Here is a 23,613-nt window from a genome sequence, read left to right on the forward strand (position 1 = left end):
TGACCTTTAGCTGCTGCACAGGGCAGCGTCTCGGCAGGCCCTTCCCTGTGGGATGGGTGGGGCTTCGGGCACAGGCCTTCGGACCCAGGGCCCACCCTCCCTGTGTAGACCAAGCCTGGGATCCCCCTGGCAAAAGCTCTTGCCTGTGGTGCCCTGCGTGGGAACTGATTGAACGTTCCGGAAGAGGGGGGGTGCTGTGGGGGCAGGGCCGGGCAGCCCCCGAATCCCACGGGCATCTCCACCCCAGCACCTGCCCTTTACTGGCCGTACACGCCAGAGACCCCGCCCAGAGGAGAGGGTGGGGGGTCAGTGTACATCCCCCCACCCCCCTGTGTACTGACCCATCGCTGCCCGGGCAGTTGGGGGTTCCCTGCTATAGGCTCCTCTCCTCCCTTGTCCGTCTTGTCCAGCCGGTCCCTGGCTCCCGTCTGGAGCAGCCTCTCCCCGGCCTGGGTGGTTGGAGGTGTCCTCTCGGAGCTGGCTGGCCCCCGGCCAGCCGCCACTCTCTCCTGTGGGCCCCCCCCTCATGTCCCTACTCCCGCGTCCTCCACAACCGCCCTCAGCGTCATCGGGGCTGTGTGCTGTGTGCACGTCCCTGCCCGTGACCCTGCCCCTCTGTGTTCTGTCCCCTGCTTCTGTGTCCAAGGCATGACGTCCTATCTGCGTATCTGTGTGTCCCTGAACTTGGACCTGCGTGTGTGGGGGCCGAGTGGGGGGTGCTGTCCAGGGTCTCTGCTCCAGGCCCAGGGGTGGGTGCCTGAGGGGCAGTGGGGAGGCCAGTTCTGTCCCCATGTCCAGTCCTGGGGCCTCTGCTGTGCCCATGCCGTGAGCCAGCCTGACTGCCCACATACCTCCTGCTTCGTCCTGACCCACTGGGACTGGGACAGCCCTGCGGGGAGGGGAGGGGAGGGGAGGGGGGAGGCTGTGACCTCAGACCAAGGGCAGGCCGCCCTCAGGGAAGTGTGGCCGGACAAGGAGGGGTGTGGAGAGGCCTGGCCGTCAGCACAGAGGACTCAGGGCAGCCAGCAAGCCTACTGTGGAGGCACGGGGGAGCCATTGAGTGACGTCACGTGAAGGCGGGCGGTGGGGGTGGGGGGGTGGAGCGGATCACACCTGATAGCAGGTGAGGGCTGAGCCGGAAGTGGCCGTGCCCTCCACACCAAGTAAAGGTTCCGACGCTGATCCTTGACCAGGGCCAAGGGGGGGTCTGGGCGGGGCAGTGGTCCCCAGGGTCAGGAAGGACAGGGGCTGAGGACAGGACGATAGGGAGGGGGGCTGAGGCTGGGTGGGGGTCTTTGAGCATGGTTTTAAAGGAGTGGTTGGGACTCCACTTGAGGACGAGTAGGGGTCACAGAGCTGGGTGGGGGGGGTCACAGTGCAGGATGGGGGCTGGGTCAGGAAGGAGCAGGGGCGTTTCCTCCTTACGCTGAGATGAGAAATGTGTGAGGGCAGAAAGTGGTGAGCTCCCGAGTCAGGGGAGGGTGGGTGAGGAGGGACAGAACTTGCCCCAGAAGTTGGGAGGGGACTGGGGTCCCCCCCCGCCGTTAGCCCCTCTGGTCCTGTGGCTGGGGTGGGGGAGGCCCGAGGTCCCCCAGGAACCTGGCAGGATTTACAGATCTCTGCCTTGGTGTCAAGGCGGAGACTTGACTGTCCCCTTGGCTCCTGTGGAAGTCCTGCCTGGAGCTGCCCAGTGGCCACATGGGCGAACGCCCACCTGCGGGCGGGGGCCGGGCAGCAGGCTGTCCTGGGTGGGCGTGGCCCGGTCTGGGAAGAGGGGGCTTGGAGCAGAGCCTTTTCTTCCAGCTGTCCAGGCCGCCCATCTGCAGCGGACTTCTCTCTGCCCAGCAAAGAGCCCTTTTCTGTGACCTCGGTCCCCGCCCTGGCTTTGCAGGGAGGGATCTGGGACCATGAGTATGTTGGGATGCTGTTTGCAACGGTACTGCCCCTCGGGGGTGTTCAGGGATTGGGAAGGGAGAGAAGACAGTACATGGCCCCCCAGCCTGTCCTCCGGTGCCCTTCTAGACCCTCCCCACACTCTCCATGGACGGCCCGGGTGCTGTTCCTGCCCCCTGCCGTGCATGTTGCTCACTGCCCGCCTCCAGCGCCACGGACCCCGGGAGACGTGTAGCCGGGAGAGTGCGGGTGGCCCCCCAGGGCCACCACTGCCGGGGAGCCGTCCCCTCCCCCTGCCTGGGACAGGCCACACCCATGCCCCCAGCATTAACACCGTAGGTGCCTGTGTGTGCAGTGGATGCTGGTGAGAGCAGGGGTGAGGGTCCCCCAGGCCTAGGCGGCCAGAAGCTCACTGTGCCTCTTCTCGCCACAGACTGATCCCGCCGCTCAACCAGCTGGAGCTGCTTCGGAACCTCAAGAGTAAATCTGGGCTCACCTTCAGGTCAGCAGAGGGCGCCTGGGCTGGAGCTTGGGGGGCAGCGGCGGGGGGGGGGTGTCTCAGCCCTCCTGGGGGTCCTCGGTGAGGGGCAGGCAGCCACAGGAGGTCCCCGGCACTGCTGGCCACGGGGCCTGGTGGCCTTGGTGGTTTCCAAAGCTTCTGCTGACCTGGTTGAGGCTCCGATCTCCAGAGGGTGGCCGGTGTGGGGGGTGGGCACAGAGGGTGCTGCTCCGCGTGGGGCCAGGGGCTCCTCCCGTGGCTGGCGTGCCAGCCCCGGGCCGGGGGGAGCCCATCCCCACATCTCTCTGGGGCAGCGGGCCGACGCACACGCTGCGGTGCCTGCTGGTTCTCTCGTAATCCCCCCAAATCTGCGACTCGAGTGCAGGGGCACAGAGCCGGGTGTGTGGAGGGGTGGCCGCCTGGGCCCCCGCGCAGAGGGCTGCCCCGCGCGGCTTGCCGCCTCTGAAGAGGGGTCAGCGGGGTGGGCCGCCCGTAAGGGTTGAGCGGTGGCCCCCATCCCCTGAAGGTATGTCTGCGCCCCGGAACCCGTGAACACAGCCTTCTTTGGAAAAAAGCTTTGCAGGTGTTATTATGTGAAGGATCTCAACACGAAACCATTCTGGATGAACATGGGCCCTGAATCCCAAGACAGCGTGCCCGCGTGAGGGGAGGCAGAGGTGGGAGGGATGTGGCCAGGGGCCCAGGATGCCTGGGGCCACCAGGAGCTGGGAGAGGCAGGAGGGACACCCCCCCTCAGGCCCCGCCCAGAGCCTCAGGGGAGCTCGGCCGCCCCAGCTCGATGAAGTAGCCTGTGTTGTGTAGGCTGCCTGGTTTGTGCTCCTGTGCGGCCTGGCAGATGAGTGCAGGTCTGTAACCAGACGTTAGGAACCTGTGGCACTACCCACGGTGCCTGGGATGGGATATGGGAGAGGGCGGTCTGGAAGAAATGGAAAAAAGACACAGGAAAGTCCTGGGTTCCCTGGAGGAAATGATTGACAGGAAACACGGCCGTGGGAGTGGTTCCAGTAAGAGCTCCGGGGAGTGAGGAGCGTGGCGGGGACGGTCTGGTCAGGGCACAGGCCGCCGGAGGGTGCCGTACGCGCTGCTGGTGAGGTCTTGCATGGAAATGGGGATCGCCGGCTAAGGGAGGAGGGCCACTCTTGTCACAGACGGTGGCAGACAGGCCGAACCTCGTGGAAGACACTGTCTGGGGCGGTGAGGGGGAATTGAATCAACCTCAGAGCAGAGAAGCCAGTGCCTGAAGACTCGGGGCCGCGGCCCCGTCGAGACCGCGGGGGACACAAAGACCGCGGGGGACACAAAGTTAGGAGATGGCGCTCTGGAAGGAGGGTCGTGGGCGGGGACAGCCTTGGTGGGAGAGCTCGGTGTGTTGACGGGCGGGTCTAAGCTCTCTTGGCAGAGGCGGTAAGGTGGGTCACCCGGGGGAGATGTGTGGGAACCCTCCTGCACAACTGCCTGTCCCCGTGGCGTGTGTGGGAGGCCCACGCGGCTGTTAAGAATTTATAGCAGCATGCCCTGGCCGGCAGGGACAGACAGACTGAGCGAAGGAGGGCTTGGCAGTCTGGGGACCCGCGGGCAGGAGGCAGGCTGATGGGGTTCCCCAGCCACAAACACGCCGGGCCCTCGGGGCGAGGGGAGAACGGCTGGGGCCCGGGCAGGTGCGGGGCGGGTTCGGGCCGGGGCCCCTGGAGACCACCGAGGCGCTTGTGACCAAGAGAGGTTTCCTGCTGGGTCTCAGACCTTGGGCACTGGTGACCCTTTATGCCTTCCAACTTCTCCCTGTTTGGGTGGGCCTCTCTGGGCCTGTCTGTCCTGTTGTATTTGGGGGACAGATCACTGGTTTTCTAGAGTTGACGGGTCCCCACCTGGAGAGGACTTTTACCCAAGTGTGGATCACATGCACTTTTCCTCGCATCTGGCTCAGATGAACGAGACCCCGCGATTATGGGTTCTCTGAGCTACTGAGCGTTAGTTGAGATTTGGACGTAGGGCTGATGCTGTCATGGGTTGAGACTTTGGGGTGTTGGGGTATAAGGTGGACATGAATTTTGGGGTGCTAAGGCACAGACCGTAGTGGGTTTAGTGGTGGCCCCCGGAAGATGTCCATGCCCTTGAACCGTGAGTGGACCTGATTTGGGAAAGGGGGGTTGGAAGATGTAGCTAAGGATCTCAAGGGAAGGTCATCCTGGATTGGGGTGCCCCTAGACCCAGGGACACGTGTCCTGAAAAGACCAGACACAGAAGAGAAGCCCTGTGACAGGGAGGAGGAGACTGGAGGGGCACGGCCACAAGCTCAGGAGTGCAAGGGGCCCCCAGGGGCTGGGAGAGGAGGAGGGACCCCACGCTCCGGCCCCAGGCGGGGAGCTGCGGACCGACACCTGGATTTCTGACTCTGGCCTCCAAACCGAAAGAGAAGCTCCCGTGGTCTTAAGCCGCCAGATTTGTGGGTCTTTGTAATGCCGTCACCGGAGACTCGCCGCGCAGCTCTTGGCGTCTGAGCTCCAGGGCGGCTACAGGACGGGCATGAGGGGTCCCACGGAGGCCTCTGCACCCCGCGTCGCTGGACTGTGGGCGGTCTGGCACCCTCCTGCCTCCTCTGGCACACGGCTCCGCCAGCCACAGCAGGACGGTACCTGTTCCGCCGAGACTTTGGACACGCCCCGAAGAGCCCACTCGGGTCACCTGGGGTCGCCCCGCGATTCAGCCAAGGAAAGTCCAAGCCGCCAGCCTTCCATTCAGTTCATGAAGAGCGTGGGCCCTGGAAGTCACCTACCCCCAGTCAGGGTGCGCTGGAGAATTGCCCTGGGCCGAGCCAAGCACAGGCCCAGGACCACGGCCCCGTGGCCTCTCTGCTGGGAAACATCACGGAGAAGAGTGACCCCAAGAAGCCACAGTGGGAGCCAGAACTGGGGCAACTGTCCGTCCCGAACCTTGGCTGTGGAGCCGGAACCCTCCAGCGTTTCCATCTACGCTCACTTAGTTAACGTTGGCGATTCTCATTAAAACGTGTGCCCCTAACGTGGGGCCTGGAGCACTTCCAGAATTCCCTCTTGCCTTCAGGACCTGCCTCCTCGGGCCCTCCAGGGGCTCTCGGGGCGTGTGGGACTGAGGTGGGGCTGGGTGGGGCTGGGGGGCGGGTCCACTGGGCCCTGCGTGGGGTGGTGTCCGCCTGACCTACCTGCTGCTAACAGTCTTGTCGCTTCTGTTTAAAGGAAGGAGCCTCAGCCGGAGCCCTCTCCAAGGTCAGTGCCCGCTTGCCCCCCGCTGCCCCGGGTATGCTGCCGTGCGTGGGGGCTGGCCCCTCCATGTCTGTGCACTGTCATCGCGGGCCCTGTGCCCACGTGTGGAACTGTGTGTCTGGACCCTGCCGGCCACGCTGTGGGCCCTTAAATCACTTTGCCTGTGCTCAGCGCCCCCCGTCAGCCCCTGGCCCTGAGGCAGCAGACCTCTGTGAGCACCCCTAGTCCAGGACAGGGCCAGACGCCCTCTCCCCGCCTCATGCCTCTTTGGTGGAAACTGAGCCCTGGCCCTGTGAGTGTTCGCCTGTCCGGCCCCTGCAGGTGCCGCCTTCCGGTGTGCAGTCAGGCAGGTTAGAGACGGGGTCGCCCCCAACCCCACCGTGTGCGGGGACTCCGAGGGTTATCTCTGCTGGGAGCAGAGAAGGGCTGATAGCAATCTGATGTTTTCCTGTACTAAGAAGAAAATCGACTGTTTCATGACTTCCAAGTCTGATAAACCCCAGCCTGCCTGTGTATCACCATGCTGAGCTCGGGGCGTGCCCCCCCCAACACCCTGCCGCGAGTCTAGTCCCTTCTGGACCGCAGGCCACTTAACTGGCCGCTCAAGTTAGGCTGAGCCCTACCCTCTCCATGCACCGGGGGAGGGCACGCTCCTCCCCCCATGTTCCCCCAGAGGGGGTGACAGAAGACTGGCCACACTCTTGCCCCGAACCAGCCGCTGGAGCAAGGGTGACCAGCCCCTCAAAGCGGCTAAGAAAGCCGACCCTGGACCTGGCTGGTTTACCCGGCACGCAGACCCCGTGCTCACCATCAGGGGGGATGCAGAGCACATGCCCAGCACGGCCTGGCGTGTGGGGGACCGGGGGGGCTGCCCCCCGCGTCCTCAGTCCCCATCGCTGCTGCTGTGTCGGCCCTTCCGCACCCTGAGCCCGGGGGAGGCGGGCCCGCAGCTCTGCCCCGGTCCATCTGAGGCCCCCCGGCCTCATGCGGCCTCTCGTTCTCCTCCCCACGACTCTCGTCTCAGCGTCTCTCTCTCTCTCTCTCTCCTGCCCTCCCCCCAATTTGGACACTCTTGCCTGCCCCCCCAAGTGCCTTTAATCTTGTCACTGCCCTTCTTGGGCCCCTTTCACGTCCGTCTGTCTTTGGGGAGGAGGTGGCTGACCCTGAAAGCAGGACTCAAGGTGAGGACACACGGGAGCCCTCCCCCGGGCTCTCCGGTACGTTCCGTGGCTCCCCTCTCCCTGCTTTCCGCACACCACTCCTCTGTCTCCTCCCTGTGTGTCCATGTGTCCCTGCCTGCCCGTGACCCAGTGGCTTCCCCGAGGGCTGGCCTGGCCCGGCCCTCCTCCTGGCGCACCCTGGGCTGAGCCCTGGGGACAGAAGGCCTCTCCTGGGACATACACTTGTCAGCTAGGTGACGGAGGGCAGCATTTCTGTCCCCTCACTCGGGGTGGCCACAGATCCCCTTTTCGGCAGCCAGAGCACCGTAGGGATGCCAGAAATTCTTCTGCGGCCAGGGCCCCCAAGGGGGTGGGCCTGTCCCGGGGCTGCCGGGCAAGGGGACCCTGTTGCGTGAAGTGCTAACGGGGGTGTGGTTCCCCAGCCCCTCCTGCACGGCAGTGGGAGGTAGTGGCCTCCTGCCACTTGCCACCTGCATGCCAGGATCCCGCTGGCACTTACCAGTCTGGGCAGGTGGATGGGTGGGCACAGGGACCCTCACTCAGCTGCCGTGAGACCCCCTCCCAGTCGTGGCTCACGACGGGCATGCGCCCCAGCTGTGTTGGGGTCCTTGGCTGGGCCGGTGTCAGACCGAGGCCGTGTGTGCCGGGGCGGGGTGCGGGGGCAGGCCGCGGGGTCTCGGGCTGTGCCGCTCTGGGTGTGTCTGATCTGCCCTTTGCCCCATCCCACTTCTCACTGCCCCCCACCCCCCGTGCCTGGAGGAGACCCCCCCCCCCCGCCGTCCTCCAGCTGCTTTCCCCTTGTCTGTGTGGGTCCCTCCTCGTCGAGGCAGCCACGTGCTGTGTCCGAGTGCCTGTCTGTTCAGTCTGGTCTTGGTGAGTGTCTGTGGGTGCCTCTTCCACTCACTCAACCCCCAGGCCCCCTGGGCGTGCCTGCCCACCCCTCCCGGACCCTTGCTGTCTGCTGGCGGTTCTCAGACCGGCCGGAGCTCCACTTGGCTGCTGTGGGCAGGAAAACCCCAGCGCTGGCCTGAGCCCCGAAGGAACGGGCCTGAGTTGGGGGGCCTTGAGCCACGAGGCCCGTGGGGCAGTGCTCAGGGAGGCCGTGGGTACCCCCCGGCTCTGGTCAGGCTCTCAGTGCACTGTCCCATGGGGGCGCCGCTGGCCACATGTGACCGGTTCAGGTTTTACTACACACGAGAGCCAGTCCTCCGACGCAGGCGCTCAGGAAGCAGGCAGCGGGCGGACAGGTGGGTGGTTATGTCTTCGGTGCGGCTGGGAACGTGTCCCCAGGCAGTGTTGGGCCCTTCCGGGGCCGGCGTCTATGCTGGGAGTTTTGAAGGCAGCAAAGCTGTTTGGGGGGTTGGACAAAGCTAAGGTCCTTCTAAGGCGCTGGAGGCAAAGCCCATCCCCCCATCACCGTCTTGCCCTGGACAGAGCCTCCGGGTGGCGGGGGCTGGGGGCCGTGTGCAGGCCCAGGGAGCCCCGGGGGGCAGGGGGAGGCAGCAAGGGGCTCTCAGTCTTTAGCTGTGGTGGGACTGTGGCTGACGTAAGGGTGTGCCTTGGGCAAGAGCATTTGCCCCGAATTTGAGGGTCTTCTGTGAACAGAGCTGCTAGGTGGCGGGGGCGGGGGGAGGGTGGTCCGGGTCCTGGGGATACTGAGTCACAGGGAAGTTTGCCCCCACGTGAGGGCACTTTCTGATACAGCTGGACCCCAGTTCCCTCACCGAGAGGACCCCACAGGGAGGAAGTCCCCCCTGGAGGGGAGAGGGCTGGGGGGCCCATGGCCCTCGGCCCCTGGGCCGGCATGGAGCGCTCTGGGCAGTCTGAGCTCTGCACTGGTGGGAGAGCTAAGTGTTGGGGACCGGAGGCGCCCTGTGGGGACGCCGGCAGGTGCCGCCAGTGTTTATGTGTGTGGACGTCGGGCAGCCCTGCCTGGGGCTGGGTTGTGTGAGCAGGGGGGAGGGGAGGGGTCGGCGTGTCTGGTTCCTGTGCCCGCGGTTTGAGAGCAACTGTCTCAGGCCATAGCTGCAGGGGTGGGGGGAGGGAGGGTGGCCTCAGGAAGACCAAAGACTCTTGTGTGTTTTCACTTTTGCTTAAAAATGTGCACAATGTAGTGCAGAGAGATCTGGGGCCTTCGGGGGAGGTTCCTGGGGACCGCAGACCACTGGGGGAGCCTTTTCTGAGCTGCCTGGCAGGCCCAGCCCAGCCCAGCCCAGGGCTTCAGCACCGAGACCCAGACGAACCGACTTGGGCGGTGCCCCCAAGGCCCCTTTGCCGAGCGTCCCTCCAGGGACAGGCAGCCACTGGCTCCTGGATGTGCCGAGGCCACTGCTGACCGGCGGCTGGCTGGGCTCGGCGAAGCCTCGGTGATCAGTTTGTGACGCCAGAGTGCACGCTTTCCCCCCCTAAAATGTGTGCTTTCCGGAATCCTGTCCATCTAGAACAAGCCTTTTGCCAAGTCTCGCCCGTGTATTATTTTTTGGTTGGCATGAAGATAGCAAAAAATAATACATTTTTAAGAAGACGTGGCCCAAAACTCTGACTCTGGAAGGAAAAGGTATTTTTGGAGGAAAAAAACGGGAATTTTTTTCTCCAAAAATAGGGCACTATTTTCTTTTCCAGGCTGGCGGAAGACTCTCTGTGCAGGCCCCTCACTGTCATTGCTCAGACCCAAGTGCGGCTGCTGGACCCCGAGCCCAGGGCTGCATCAGGGTCGGCGTGGTGCCTCAGTTTACCTGTGCTTTCTGCCCGCTCGCCCGGCCCAGGCCCCTCTGGGCGCGCCCAGGACTAACTGTGCTCTCCTCATTTCCAGTAAAGGCAGACCGTGCAGAGAGTCCCTGTGTGGATGCTGCCCAGGACACTCTAGGTACCGCGGGCGTGTCGCACGGACCGACCATTGCTGCACGGCTGTACTCCACCTCCTCTCCCGCTCCAAACACTGCTTATTAGAGGTTCTAGATGAGTGAGGGCGAGGCTGGCACCCCGCCCCGGCCCCCCAGGCCCCAATTCTGATTGGCAACTCGGCCTCCACGGCCCCTCGCGACGGAGCCCCGGGCCCCCTCTGATTCCAAATGACGGCCGGTGACGGTGCTGGCTGCTGGCGGCACACTTGCTTTTGTCCCCAAGCCAAACGATGCCCTGCTCCAAGCAGGAGGTGGGGGGAGGGGGGGGGCCGGCCAGGGGCTCTGAGGCCAGGAAGGGCACTGGTGGTTTCCGGGGTCCTCATCGCTCTCCGGTGAGCCTTCCCTCCGGGGCTCGCCATCTAGTACCTCTACTACGCACCAAGGGTGGCCACTCCTCACCGGCCGCCTCACCTGCGGGAGGCATCTCCGTCCTGTGTGTGCGGGCTCCCCGTGGCCCTGACACACCAGACGCGCCGGAAAGCCAGAGGCCCACGGCCCCCCCTTCCCCCTACAGGCCTGGTTTTGGGCGGACCGGAAACGGCCCCCTGCCCCGTGGGCTCCTTGTCCGCACCTTTACTCTCCGTCCACTGTCTGCTGTGGGGTGTGTGGAAGCGTCTGTCCTGCTTGCTCTGGGTCCCCGCCCCCGCCCCGCCCCCCTCCCGCCTGCCCCCCTCCCCGGCCAGAGCAGCACGCAGCCCCACGGCGTGTGGGCAGCTGCACTCGCCTGTCATCTTGTGCATGTGGCGGTGCTGGCCCTGGGCGCACGGGTGTCGAGCGGCGGGCGTGGGGAGGGGCTGTGCAGCAGGACCAGGGGCAGGGGCATGCTTGCCCACCTGCATCTGCATGCCTCGAGTCCCCACCGGAGGCGGCGCTTGGGGGACACTGGCAGCTCCGGGACCGGAGGCGCTGGGCCCCGGCAGAAGCTGACCCGCTTGTCCAGAGCTTGTGTCCAGGGGGCTTCTGGCCACAGGCTGGGCCCTCGGGTGAGGGGCCGCGGTCAGGCTGCTGGGGGACCAGACGGCCAGTCCAGGAGCCCAGGCCAAGCTCAGCCTCACGGATGCCCCGTCATCGTTCGCACTTTCCCTGGGCACATCCGTGGTCGAGCGCGGGCGGGAGGTCCTCCCCGCGGATGCTGGCTCCCTCCCCGCTGAGCTGGGCCCCAGCTGTGCAGACCCAAGCGTGGCCGATGTCGGTGCGGGCCTCCCCCCCTCCCTTCCCCTCCCCTCCCCCGGGTATTTAGGGTTTCGCTGTGGGCAGCAGGCAGGGGAGGAGAAGGCTGGGGCTTGGCTGTCTCCCCCAGACCCTCCGGAACCTGCTCCCCTTGTCCCGTGTGAATGCCAGAGCACTGGTGCCAGGAGAGACCGCCCTTGCAAACCCACGGCGGTCTCGTCCGGGGGTCTCTCCGCCGGAGCAGGTGGCCAGAGCCCCAGCCCGCGTTGGTTCGCTTCTGTCCTTGGCTTGTGAGGTTATTAAGGCAGCCCTTCCCTCGACACCTGCTGCAGCAGGGGCTGCGTGGACACCTGGCCGTGGGGCGGGTCTGGGGGGCCGGGGGGCGGGTGCTGCACACACTGAGCTGTGCAGCCTGGGCACCCACGTGGCGGGCTCTTGCGGCAGAGCGTCCCTCACCGGTCTGCACGTTCCGAGAGCCGGGACAGCAAGGCCTTCCTGTGGCTCCGTCCTCGAGACGGCTGCGTGGGGCCCAGCTCCAGGGGCTCAGCGGGGCCGTTGCTTCGTCCGGTCTCCCTGCACCAGCTGTTGATCTCCGTTGGGAAGGAGGAGGTCGTCTGTGCGGAGGGCCGCACGGTGCCTGGATTCCGGCGTCCCTCGCACCCGTCTGGCCTTCTTGGCCTTGTGCTGGGCGCAGCCGTTACGGGCTCGGGCCAGTGTCCCGAGCCAGCAGATGCCTGCTCCACCCGAGTGGGATCCACACCGCAGCTCAACTCCTAGCTCTTACAGGCTCCTTTCTTCCCTTTTTCCCTGTCCTGGGGAGACCTGCTCACTAGCAGACGGGTGATCTCAGCTGCTCAGGGAGGTGGGAGGGGATGCTGTTTCCAGGCTGGGTAGACCAGGCCACTGGCCGTCTCTTCTCCGTGGCCAGTCATGTCTGCGCCGTCTCAGGGACCTGTCTCGGCTGTGGGTTCTGGTTGGGGCCGATGGGGGTGGCTGACCCAGGGGAGCCACAGTGGGGTCTGGCGATGTCTGAATGGTGAGCAGGTGATGGTGGCTTCCCGGTGACAGCAGAGGCCCCCGTCGGGCCCCGGGAGCAGCGCAGGGCTTTGCTCAGAGGCTGTTCTAGAAAGTTCTGTGGCTCCTTGCATGTGCTGGGTGTGAGCAGGTTCACAGTTCACAAGAGCCATGCTCTTCCACAGTGGAAACTGTCCGGTGGGAGGAAGCCAGGGGCCAACTGGTCCCTGGGCCTGACCTGCCCCCGGACCACAGTGACCTACTCCTGTCTCGTGGCTGCTGCCCAGAGGGTATCAGACCCAACTGCACAGGGAGGCCTGAGGACCCCTGGCTGGCCACGGTGGCCCCTCCCTGTGGCACGTCCCTACCACCCCCTGGAAGTGCGGGCGTTCAGTTCCCGGATGCATCCTGTATGTGGGGGCGGGAGCCTGTGCTGGCCCTGGTGCCGGGGAGAGGGGACGAGCCTCACAGGACACCCCGGCCCCCTCCACGCTTCCATGCTTTCTGCTCCAAACCTTTCTCCAGGTGGCTCCCGGGGTTTGGCAGAGGGGGTTTTGACAGCTGTGGACCTCACCCCCCCCAGACCCTGGGGCAGTTACGGGGTATGGAGGGGCAGGCAGGGAAACCAGAGAAGGTTGCCGGGGAAAAGCCACACCCACGGGGCATTTTGGGGCCCTCGTGCCGCAGAGTGTCACCGTGGAGTTGGAGACCTGGCAGGACAGTGTGGAGAAGGCCCAGCACCTTTCCGTAGCACCCAAAGTGATTTAAGAGTCCACTGCCCCCCCCCCCCACCGGCCATGCCGAGCACTGAGGGGCCCTAGGGGCGCCCGTGTGTGCACGTGTCGGCGTGGGCTGTGAGCGGACGTTGGGGTGTGAGTGTCCTTTGCACAGTGACTTCTCTTGCTGTCTTTCTGTGTGTCCGCCCCTGTCGGTCCTCGTGGGAGCAGTCAGAAGGTCAGTTTGAAAGACCGTGTCTTCTCCAGCCCCCGAGGCGTGGCCGCCAAGGGGAAGGGGTCCCCGCAGGCCCAGACCGTCCGCCGGTCACCCAGTGCCGACCAGAGTCTGGAGGACAGTCCCAGCAAGGTGCCGAAGAGCTGGAGCTTCGGGGACCGCAGCCGGGCACGCCAGGCCTTCCGGATCAAGGGCGCCGCGTCCCGACAGAACTCAGAAGGTGGGTCAGGCCGCCGTCTGCCTGCGCTCTCGCTGTCCCCCGAGCACCGCCCAGGGCCCTGGAGCCCCTATGAGCAGCGACTCTCCTCGACCCTTTCTTCTGAGGTGCAACTCCCGTAACGTAAGGTCGGCCACGTCACAGTGAGCCCTTTGGTGGCAGTACACTCAGCTTTCAATCCAGCACGTTCTTTGGCTCAGAGCAGACCTGCACCTGTCAGGGCCCCTCCCAGCCCCGGCCACTGCCAGGCTGCTGCTTCCCGTGTGCCTTGGCCTCCTCTGCACTTTTCACACAAGCGAGTCACGTGCTGTGTGCTCACACGCCCGTGCGGGGCCACAAATCGGCTTCGTGCCTGTTCGTGGCCGGACGATCTTCCATGGTTTCTGTCCACTTGGAAGCCGTCCTGTGAGCCGCTCGGCTGAGGGGAGCAGGTGGGCTGGAAGGTGGCCTCCCCGGGGAATCAGGGCACTGCTCGGGGGAGGGGGGCGGCCCCTCTGTCCTCGGTGCAGCTCCGCCCCTCACGGGCCGTGTCTCGCCCCCGCCCAGAAGCGAGCCTCCCCGGGGAGGACGCTGCGGAGGACAACAAGAGCTGTAACTGCGAGTTTGTGACCGAAGATCTGACCCCAGGCCTCAAAGTCAGCATCCGGGCCGTGTGGTGAGGGGCTCAGCTTCCGCTCTCCCTGGGATGCGGGCCCTCTGGGGGCCGGCGTGGGGGCATGTGCTCTGGTGAGACACCTGTGCCTTGTGGCTCCTGTGGCCCCTCATGCCACGGCTGTCACCTGCCCGTCCTGGGTGCAGAGCACGGAGGCTACCGGGAGGCGGCTCCCGGGGGTGGGGGGACAGGGGTCGTCTGCACCCTGCGGCCCGGGAGTGGCCCGTGTGCACAGAGGGCGGGTGGCCGGCCCGGGAGATCGTGGCGTCGGCCGCTGCCTGTTCTTGGAGATGCTGGGGGGTGCCCGGGGCTCACGGCTGCCCCCGCCCCAGCGTGATGCGGTTCCTGGTGTCCAAGCGGAAGTTCAAGGAGAGCCTGCGGCCATACGACGTGATGGACGTGATCGAGCAGTACTCGGCCGGCCACCTGGACATGCTGTCCCGCATCAAGAACCTGCAGTCCAGGCAAGAGCCTCCCCCCGCCGCCTGCCAGCCCTGGGGCGTGGAGGCCGGGTCCTTCCGGGCCGCAGCCGGGGTGGCTCCGGAGGGGTGGCATCCCTCAGGGGCCAGCACGGGGGGTGGGGGGCGACGGGGGGGGTCCTCGTGCCGCCCCCAGAGGGGGGTGGCGGATGGGGCTGCAGGGACGTGGTGGTTGGCCCTGCCTGCCGCCGCCTCCGGGCCCTTCCTCTCGGGCCCCACGCCGGCCCTGCGTGGGCCTTCTGCACACCCTCGTGTGGTCTGTCTGGTGTAATCTTTCCGTTGTCTCTCCCTTCTCGCCCTCCTGCCCCCGCTCTGGTGGGCGAGCGTACGTGTGTGTGCATTCACATGCACGTGTGCGCGTGCGTGTATCGTGTGAACGCACACAAGCGCGTGCACGGGTGTGGACACCTGCGGCCACGGTACAGGTGCACGTGTGTGCACACGTTATGCATGCGTGTGGCGTGTGCATGTGCCTCTGTGTGTGCTGTGGGTCCACGCATGTACGTGTGCACCTGTGCACACTGGTGTGCGTGTGTGTTGGGGGTGAGGGTAGTTGTCTCGAGAGAGGGAGCCTCGAGAGAGGGGGTTTTGTGAGCCCCGCCGGGAGCTGCTGCTTATTCCGGGACAGGGGCTTGTCCACCCCCGTCCCTCACGGGCGGCCCCCTGCGTTCCAGGACACATGTGAGGGGTTGGCATCAGCAGGGCACGTACACGCGTGTCCACGGACCCGGGCGCACACCCGAGCACAGGCGCGGACACATGCACACACGTGTGTGTGGTGTAAGGAGCCCACGTGGCTGTTGCCGTGGTCTCTCCGGAAGTGAGTCACACGCTTCTGCCAGCAAGAGCCCCGCCCCTGCCCGTGGTCGCTCAGACTCCACTGGTCTGCCCCGGCCACCTGGGTCCTGGCCGCAGCAGGGTCCGGACGGTCAGGGGACAGTCGTAGGGCTCAGCCAGCTCCCCAGGCCCTGGCGGTAGTGAAGTCCTCGTCCTGGGGAGGTCAGTGTGCCCCTCCCGCACCTGGACGCCAGGAAGGGTCTCTCTGGGCCTTAAGCTGCTCCCGTCGGGCGGGTAGCGGGGGGTGACCCTGTCCTCAACACGGCTGAGGCTGCGCGGTCAGCTGCTCACCGTCCCCCACCGCCCCGGGGCAGCAGCTAGACCTGTGCCGTGCACGTGGGCATATGTGAGGTGCGAGTGTGTGCGTGTGCAGTTATGCACATGCAAGGAAACGTGTGCCTGTGCAGCGTGCGTGCAAGCTGAGGCGTGCAGAGCGTGGACGTGCACGCGCACAGGGGTGCGTGAGACAGAGTACTGCAGCGGCTCGGCCGCTGGGCCTGTTCCCATGTCTCTCTCACCGAGGTTGATTTTGTTAACCGGGCTCCTCTGTCCTACCCGCCCCCCCCCCCCCCCTTCTGACCGGAAGAACAAAGCACACGGGCCGCCCCAAGGAGCTGGGGCACCTGCCCCTCACTGGCAGGGCCCCACCGTGGTTCGCCGGCACCCTCGGCGCCGTGCCCCGGCTGCCGTGGCTCCGGCGCACACACCTGCTGGCCCGGGCAGGCCTGGGGCCAGCCGCGTGGTTGCGGGCCCCCCTAGTTCTGGGCTCGCTCGGGCGCCTCCCAGGTTAGGTGAGCGCCTTCCGCGCTGTTTCACGATGCATTTGGTGGTGTCTCTTTTCTTGTTCACTCGCCAGGATAGATATGATTGTGGGCCCCCCACCCCCTTCAACTCCCCGGCACAAGAAGTACCCCAGCAAAGGACCCGCGGCCCCTCCGAGAGAGTCACCCCAGTACTCACCTAGGTCAGGACGCCAGCCCTTCCCGCCTTGTGTCTGTGGAACGGCCAGCCCCCTTCGCTCCAGGCCACATGACGGCAGCACCTGGCCTGTATCCCGACGGGACATCGGGGAGGCGGGGGGGCTGCTCCTGGCGGGGGGGGGGGGGGTGCTGTGTCAGGGTCCCGGGGAAGCTTTCCGTGGGGGGCTCCTTTCCACGGACATCCCAAGTGACGTCTAGCCTGGGCGGGGGCCCCCCAGCTGGCGGTGTCCTTCCCGCCCCAGCCCCCCTGCCCCTTCCCCCCGCGCCCTCCCTGCTTCGGGGCTCACCTGGGCTGCCTCGTGGATCTGAGGAGCGCCTGTTGCTTCTCCCGCCTTGGAGCCACCCGGGTAGAGTAGTAAGGAAGCCCCCGCCAGGCACCCAGCACTCAGCCGGGTGCCAAGGGGACGCGTGACAGTTGGCTGCGTCATGTCCAGCGGGCAGAATAGCATGGAAGCCGGTCCCGGCTGATGGGCGGAGTGGAAGGTGAGGGCACGGTTAGGTGGGGAGTTCACAGAAGCAGCTGTTCTAGTGACGAGTTCAAACTTCGGTACCTTTCTGCCTCCTTGGGACAGATGGTGGCCGTGACCTGTGGCCCTTGGGCAGGGCTGCTCAGCCGAGGGACAGCGGAGCCCCCGGGGCAGAGAGAGGCATATCTGCCCTGGCCTGCTGGCAGCTCAGGGGCAGAGGGGCCCAGGAGCATCCCGGAGGCCCGCAGGGACACTGCCACGTGGATCCGGGCTGGCCGCTGGAGGGACTGGTGTGTTTGACCCGTCCTCCCCGCGTGCCAGGGTTTCTGCACGTGAGGCTGAGGGTCAGCGTGCTGGACCTCTCAGCCTGGTGGCTCTTCCGTCAGAAAGGGGTCCCTGACGAAGGAGGCCTGACCCGGGGCAGCCCCTGAGAGTGTTTGCTGGTCCGCTGCTCCGCCCCTCCTCCCCCGCCTTGAGACGCCGGCCCGTCCTGGGCCTTGTGCAGGGGGCAGGGGTGGGCATCCAGAGCCGTGAGCTGGGAAGGTTCTGTAGCCCTCGGAACTGCCCGGGCCTCCGGACCGGCTGCAGCCAGAGGACACGCAGATTCTCACGGAGGAGGGGCCGGAGACACAGCGTGGGCACGTGGGGGTTTAGCCTGACCCCTCAGCCCGAGGCCAGGGGCAGGGAGGGCACGGGCCCCTTAGAGGCCCCTCCCCCAACCCCGGCAGCGCCAGCTGCAGGCTCCCAGGGGGGACCGGCCAGGCAGGTGGCCCGTCATGTGGCAGGGGTGAAGGCGCTGAGCACCTGTGCCGGGACTGTGTGGACACCTGCAGACACCAGGGAACCCTCCCCCCTCCCCACTGGCGTCTGCTTGGAGCCCGAGGGTCCCCCCGCTGCCCCCCGCCCTTCCTGGTCCTTCGCGCATGAGTCAAGCATGAAGTTCAGACAGAGCATGAGGCTGTACTGTGGCTGACGCAAGCCTGAACCCCTCTTCTGCTTCGTGCAACGGAAAGAGAACGATCCCCCCGAGCCCTGCTCCCCGTTCAGAGGCAGACAGAGCAGCCTGCGGGTGAGGAAGGAGGCCGAGACGGGGCCCCGGCCAGCTCACGTGGCCCCCTGCACTCTGAGACCTGAGGACTGTGCCTGTGCTGGAGGCTCCCGACCGCCCGGCGGGGATGCCGTTCGCCGGGCCGGTCGGAGGGCTGACCCAGCGGCTTGCACACAGCCCGGGACTTTGTTCCCGCGTGAGCCCCCGCGTACCTGTGGGTCTTGGCTCAGTGTCAGGAGCCCACACCGCAGCGGTGGCCCCTTCCGAGCCTGTCGGTGGCCCATCCCGTTCGGCCGGGGATCGTACCGATGTCCTCCTCCCAGATGGAAACCTTCCACCTCCTGTTGCCGTTCGGGACCCGTGGCCTCCTTCGAGTTGAGCTCAGCCGCGCTGTCCGTCCCACACGCGCGAGCACACGCGCACACACACACGTGCACACGCCCAGCAAGCACACAGACTGGTCGGCAGTGGCTCTGTCTGCCCCCACCCCGTGTTGTGCGTTGGCGGTTTCCTGTGTTGGTCTGTGTCCCTCCCTGTCCGGTGTGCATGGAGCCGCGGCCCTCATCATCTGCTTCTGTTCCTGCCGCAGACGTGGAGCTCCGCCCTCCCCAGGCCCCCCCCCCCCCGCCCCCGGTTGGGCTGACTGAGGTCACATTTAGAGGAGTAAAGCTCAGGGGAGGGGGCGGGGCACGGGGGGCAGGGCAGCTGGGGGGTGAGCGGTCCGATCCCTCTCCACTTTACTCCTCGTTAATGTGCCGCCCGCTGGAACGCAGTGGGTGGGAGCAGGCCCCTCAGGCTCAGAGAGCAGGGCGAGACCAGGTGCCCCACGTCTACCTGCCCTGGCGCCCTGCTGCCCCCTCCCCCCCCCCCCACGCCCCGGGCGGCTCCGGGCCCAGCCCGGAGCCTGGATCTGGGGGCCCGTGGCCTGGCCCGGGAGGAAAGGGCCACGGGCCCCGGCGCACCCGCCCGAGCTCATGCTGGGGGGTGGGGTCTCTTCCCGGCAGAGTGGACCAGATCGTGGGGCGGGGCCCGGCGATCACAGACAAGGACCGCACCAAGGGCCCAGCCGAGGCCGAGTTGCCCGAGGACCCCAGCATGATGGGGCGGCTGGGGAAGGTGGAGAAGCAGGTAGGAGGGTCCCCCAGCCCAAGGTGGGGGGCGGGGGGGTGGGACGGGGGAGGCCACGGCCCTTCCTTCCCTCTGGACGGTTTGCTCCAAGGGGTGGACCCACGGTGGAGAGCAAGGCGGCCCAGAGGCCACCCAGGCTGGCGGGTGGGGTCAGGCGCAGAGCCCCTCGTGCATTTGCTTCTGCGCCCACGCGGGGGAGGGTGCCCGGCCGCCTCCCGGCAGCTCCAGGCCTGGTCCAGCGGCCCCTGTTTCAGGTGCTGTCCATGGAGAAGAAGCTGGACTTTCTGGTGAACATCTACATGCAGCGCATGGGCATCCCCCCGACGGAGACGGAGGCGTACTTCGGGGCCAAGGAGCCCGAGCCGGCGCCGCCCTACCACAGCCCCGAGGACAGCCGCGAGCACGGGGACAGGAACGGCTGCATCATCAAGCTGATCCGTTCCGCCAGCTCCACGGGCCAGAAGAACTTCTCGGCGCCCCCGGCCCAGTGCCCACCCTCCACCTCGTGGCAGCAGCAGTGCCACCCGCGCCAGGGCCACGGCACCTCCCCTGTGGGCGACCACGGCTCGCTGGTGCGCATCCCGCCCCCGCCCGCCCACGAGCGCTCGCTGTCCGCCTGCAGCGGGGGCAACAGGGCCAGCACGGAGTTCCTGCGGCATGAGACCGCCCTGCGGGACAGCGACACGTCTATCTCCATCCCGTCCGTGGACCACGAGGAGCTGGAACGTTCCTTCAGTGGCTTCAGCATCTCCCAGTCCAAGGAGAACCTGGACGGCCTCCACAGCTGCTACGCGGCCGCGGCGCCCTGCGCCACAGTCAGACCCTACATCGCGGAGGGCGAGTCGGACACGGACTCGGACCTGTGCACCCCGTGCGGGCCCCCGCCGCGCTCCGCCACCGGGGAGGGCCCTTTCGGCGACGTGGGCTGGGCCGGGCCGCGGAAGTGAGGCCGCCCGCCCGCCTCCCCCCGACTCTGGCTTTCCAGGTCTGCAGACGGGACGCTCCTCAGCGACGTGGGCGGGGGCGCCTTGGTCTCGAGAAGTGAAGTCTGGCAGAAGTTATTTCTTAACAAGGGGCCGCCAGGCCGGCCGTGCCCTCTCTGCAGACCGCCGGCTGGGGTGTGAGCAGGGGTGATGGCAGAGGACAGACCCCTGGCGGTAGGGAGGAGGCGTGCGGTCAAGGAGCAGGGCCCGCTGAGGGTGGCAGCGAGGGGCAGGATCGATGGCCTTGAGGCCCGTGGGGAGGGAGCTTGGGCTGAAGGAAGCACTGTTGCCCCGTGGGCGCGGCTTGGTCTTGTCCCTCTGTCCCCGCAAGGCTGGCACGACGACGCCTTCTCTCCTCCAGGGAGCTGCTGGCCTGCAGAGGAGGGGGTGAGACCTCAGGGCCTCCCGGCCTCGGCTCCTGTGGGGAGGGGCCTGCTCCACAGGCTTCTGGAACGGGGCCGTTGCGGGGGGCTCTTGCAGCCACCGGAGACCTGGGGATGGGCACCCCCATGTGCTCCAGGCCACGGCCAGCACCGGATAGAGCCCCGTGTGCAGGGAGCATGCTGGGTGGTTGCGGGCTGGTGTTTCTAGGCCCCAGGGCCGGGTAGGTCGTGGTGAGCAGGTTCACGTGCTGTCTTTCCCTGGGGGCCCTGCCTCACTGCTCCCCCACTGGTGCCTCAACAGGACCCAGGGCAGGACGATGCTATAACCCCTGGGGAAAGCCTTCAAAGCCCCCCAGAGGTTGGGGGGCCCCCTCCCCCCGTGGAGCTGAAGCAGCCCTGTCCTGTAGGGTGCCTCCTTCGTCCCCGCTGCGGCTGACCGTCCACCCACCGGCTCTGCACTGACTGGTCCCTTGGCTGTGACTTCTTGGTATCCTGGGAGTCAAGGATGACCATCTCCAGCCTGAGCCTCAGGGAGCAGGGGCCCTTGTCTCCTGTGGTTGGCACCTTGGCCCCAGGAACAGCAGCTCTGAGCCAGTCTCGGCACTCTGTGGGGTGGGAGGCATCTGGCATTTGGAGGCGCAGCCCGGGCACCTGGCTATCTCTGCGGCAGTGACCCCCGCGTGTGGTCGGGCTGGACGCGGCCAAGCCCACTATGGAGTGACCTCCCCCCAAACACTAGGTCCTGGGAGAGCTCTGTCATGACTCGGACCAGAAGTGGTTGGCGAGAGAGTCTGCCTTTGTCCTCGGAGAAGGGCTTGGAAAACACTATCTGAGGGTCATGTGCCCGGGGCATGAGGTCCGGGTGCTCAGAGCTCTTTAGGGAGTAATGTCTCTTGACCGGACAGGGGCCATTGCTATGGGCTCTGTGCCTGCCGCCTCCCCTTGCCAGGACACCCCGGGTCCCACCATAGGCGCCTCTTGCTGGCTGGGCAGCAGGTGGCTGTGCTGGGTCTGTGTTTGCCCACGGCGGGGGGCGGAGGGCGGAGGGCACAGGCTCAGAGGTGGAAACCGCTGTTGCTGTCGGGGCCCAGCCTCCGGGAGGGGAAGGTGTGGAAGTTGCCACGGGGCCCAGGAAGGAGCGCTTCTGGGGCCGTGCTGGCTCCCTCATGCTGAGGACCGTCCTTCTCCAGGGCCGTGTTTCTCTGGCCTCAGGGTGGTGGGAGAAGTCCCTGCCCGTGCAGACGCCGCGGGCCTTGGTGTGGCCTGTGGGGAGTGGCCCGGGGAAGGTGCCTCTCCCATCGCCATCTCCCTCTGGGCTGAGCCCCCTTCGCCCTCCCGGCACGGGGGAGGGGAGGGGGGTTCCAGCTGCAGACCGCCAGGCAGGGCAGGAGTGGGCGGCCCCTGAGCCGGGCAAGGCCGGGTCGGATCTCGAGGCCCTGTGAGAGTTAGAGCATGTCGCCGGTGACAGACCCGCCTTGTTGGGTCTCGGCCATCGAGGACTCCAGGCCCTGGGTGGAGGCGCCTGTTGTCCCGAGAGAAAGGTTGCTGTCCCGTCCCACATGCTCCCTGTGTTGTGTGCCCCTGCAGACGGGAGGAGCTGGCCTCAGACGTGCTCCCTGTCCACAGAGCCGCTGCACAGGGGGAGGGGTCTCTCAGGCCGCAGCAGGAGGGGTCTCAGGCATGTTCCACGTCCGCAGGGGGGACGAGAGGCCTCCTGCCTGAGATCTCTGGCCCCTCCGAAGGGAGGAGGCACCCAGCTCTGGGGGATGGTTTAGGGGCTCGGCTTTGGGAGATGATGTCGTAGAGGCCCCCTCTCGGGACGCCCGGACCGAGGCCCGGGCGGTGCGTGTCCCTCACGGCACCCGCCCCCTGCCCCGGGGTCCCACCCTCAGAGAAGCATAGCAGGAAAAGGCTGGAGGCCTCTGCAGGGAGCGTGAGCCCTTGGTTGGGCGTGTGCGTGATGGGAGTACGGAGCCGGCCGGTCACCCTTGGCAGATGTGGCAAAGGTTTCCTAAGACAAGGGCACTTGTTAGGCCAGAGTATGTGCCCCTACAAGCCCACGGCCCTGTGCTCATGTACACGCTTGCGTACGTGCAGCACACGCACATACACAAGCGCACCCATGGGGATGTAACTTGGCACACACACGCTCACATGCACGCACACACTCATGTGCACACGTACACATGTGCAGCCCACCCACACATGCACACAATGCGCACACACGGGCTCACTCATACACACACTTACAAGCTCACATGTGCACACGTGTGCACACTCACACACACACACAACTTCACACGCACACGGTCACCCACACATGCTCACACACACTCATACACACACTTACAAGTTCACATGCACACGCTCACCCACACACGCTCACATGCACACGTGCACATTCGCACACAAGCTCACACATGCACGCTCACCCATACATACTCGCACGTGCACATGCCCACGTGCATGCACTCTCACACCCTTGCCCAGTGTGCGTGCACGCTGCACATCTGACCTTGGTGGCCCTTTGTCTGACCTCTCTCTCTGGATCTGTCTGCTTTATGCCCTGAGAAGCTAACAACTTTGAGTGGCAGGTGGCCGGCGGTCCCGGGCTCCTGGGCAGCTCTGGCAGAGGGGCCACCGGGGCCCGTCAGGGGCCCACGCGCCTCACGTCAGCCGGCCCGGCGGCTGTCCAGAGCCTCCGTTCGGCCGGATGCCACGACGTGACTTGGGCTGGGCTGGGGAGGCCCGGGTGTCCGGTTGTAACCCTGGGGCCCTGACCGGCTCCCTCTGCCCTCCCTGGCCACACGGGCGTCACCCTGTCCCTCACCAGCACCCTCTGGCCCAACATCTCCTGCCTGCCCACATGAACTCATGAGCCATGGCCTCGCTGGGCCTCCCTGGAGGATGGAGGGGCCCTGGCCAGGTGGCAGAGGCCTCCCTCGGCCTGCCCGCCTGGCCCCTTGTACGGGAGGGCGCTCCCCTCGTCGGGGGCGCTCGCCTCAAGCCCGTTTGGAGGCTGGAAAGGTGCCTGCGCTCTGGGACCCCACACTGCAAAGGGTGCTCTGTAGAAGCCCATCTGGTTAGAGCGGGAACTGCCCTGTGGCTGCCCCTGGTCCCCGAGCACACGAACCAGCCAGGTGGGGCGGCATCGTGAACTAACCTTGTCCCTTGTACTAGGCTCACGGATTCAGCACGTTAACACGGGAGAGAAGTGGGGGGGAGAGGGGTGCCCTCTCTTCTGCTGGCCCTCACATTCAGGGGGCACCCCATAAAGCAGGTGCCCCTGCCTCTGCTGTTTGTGGATGGAACTCGGCCCTGAGACCGTTCTAGATGCTTCCTGAAGCCCAGAGGTGTGGAGGGCTCCTGGGAGGCCTTTGTAGAAATGCTGACTCTTTGTATCTATTTCGTATTCACCCCGAACTGTAAATAGTGTACAGACTGTGGTGCAGGCGTTTGTTTGCCTCTGACGTCATGCTGCGAGACCAGAGTGACGACAGTGTCCCCGCCCTCTGATGTCACAAGCCCTTGAAATAAACACGGTGTGCAGAGGGACAGTTTGACACCC

At 66.2% G+C, this 23,613-nt stretch overlaps 1 protein-coding gene across 2 annotated transcripts in view; it reads left to right on the top strand.

The window, feature by feature from the left end:
• KCNQ2 (potassium voltage-gated channel subfamily Q member 2) overlaps nt 1–21,011 on the top strand; it is a 50,019-nt gene extending 29,008 nt beyond the window's left edge. Inside the window, exons 10-17 of one of the 2 annotated variants that reach the window (XM_042930439.1) lie at nt 2,327–2,395; nt 5,626–5,655; nt 12,868–13,091; nt 13,635–13,743; nt 14,073–14,204; nt 15,913–16,020; nt 18,556–18,679; nt 18,934–21,011. In XM_042930439.1, the coding sequence (XP_042786373.1) occupies nt 2,327–2,395; nt 5,626–5,655; nt 12,868–13,091; nt 13,635–13,743; nt 14,073–14,204; nt 15,913–16,020; nt 18,556–18,679; nt 18,934–19,626 (1,489 nt within the window). In that variant the 3' untranslated portion in view covers nt 19,627–21,011. The remainder of the gene's footprint in view (nt 1–2,326; nt 2,396–5,625; nt 5,656–12,867; nt 13,092–13,634; nt 13,744–14,072; nt 14,205–15,912; nt 16,021–18,555; nt 18,680–18,933) is intronic. The other variant, XM_042930440.1, reaches the window with a different exon arrangement.
• The last annotated feature ends 2,602 nt before the right edge of the window (nt 21,012–23,613 follow it).

The sequence above is a fragment of the Panthera leo genome, chromosome A3 (assembly GCF_018350215.1).
Source record: "Panthera leo isolate Ple1 chromosome A3, P.leo_Ple1_pat1.1, whole genome shotgun sequence".
Classification (NCBI taxonomy): Eukaryota; Metazoa; Chordata; class Mammalia; order Carnivora; family Felidae; genus Panthera; species Panthera leo.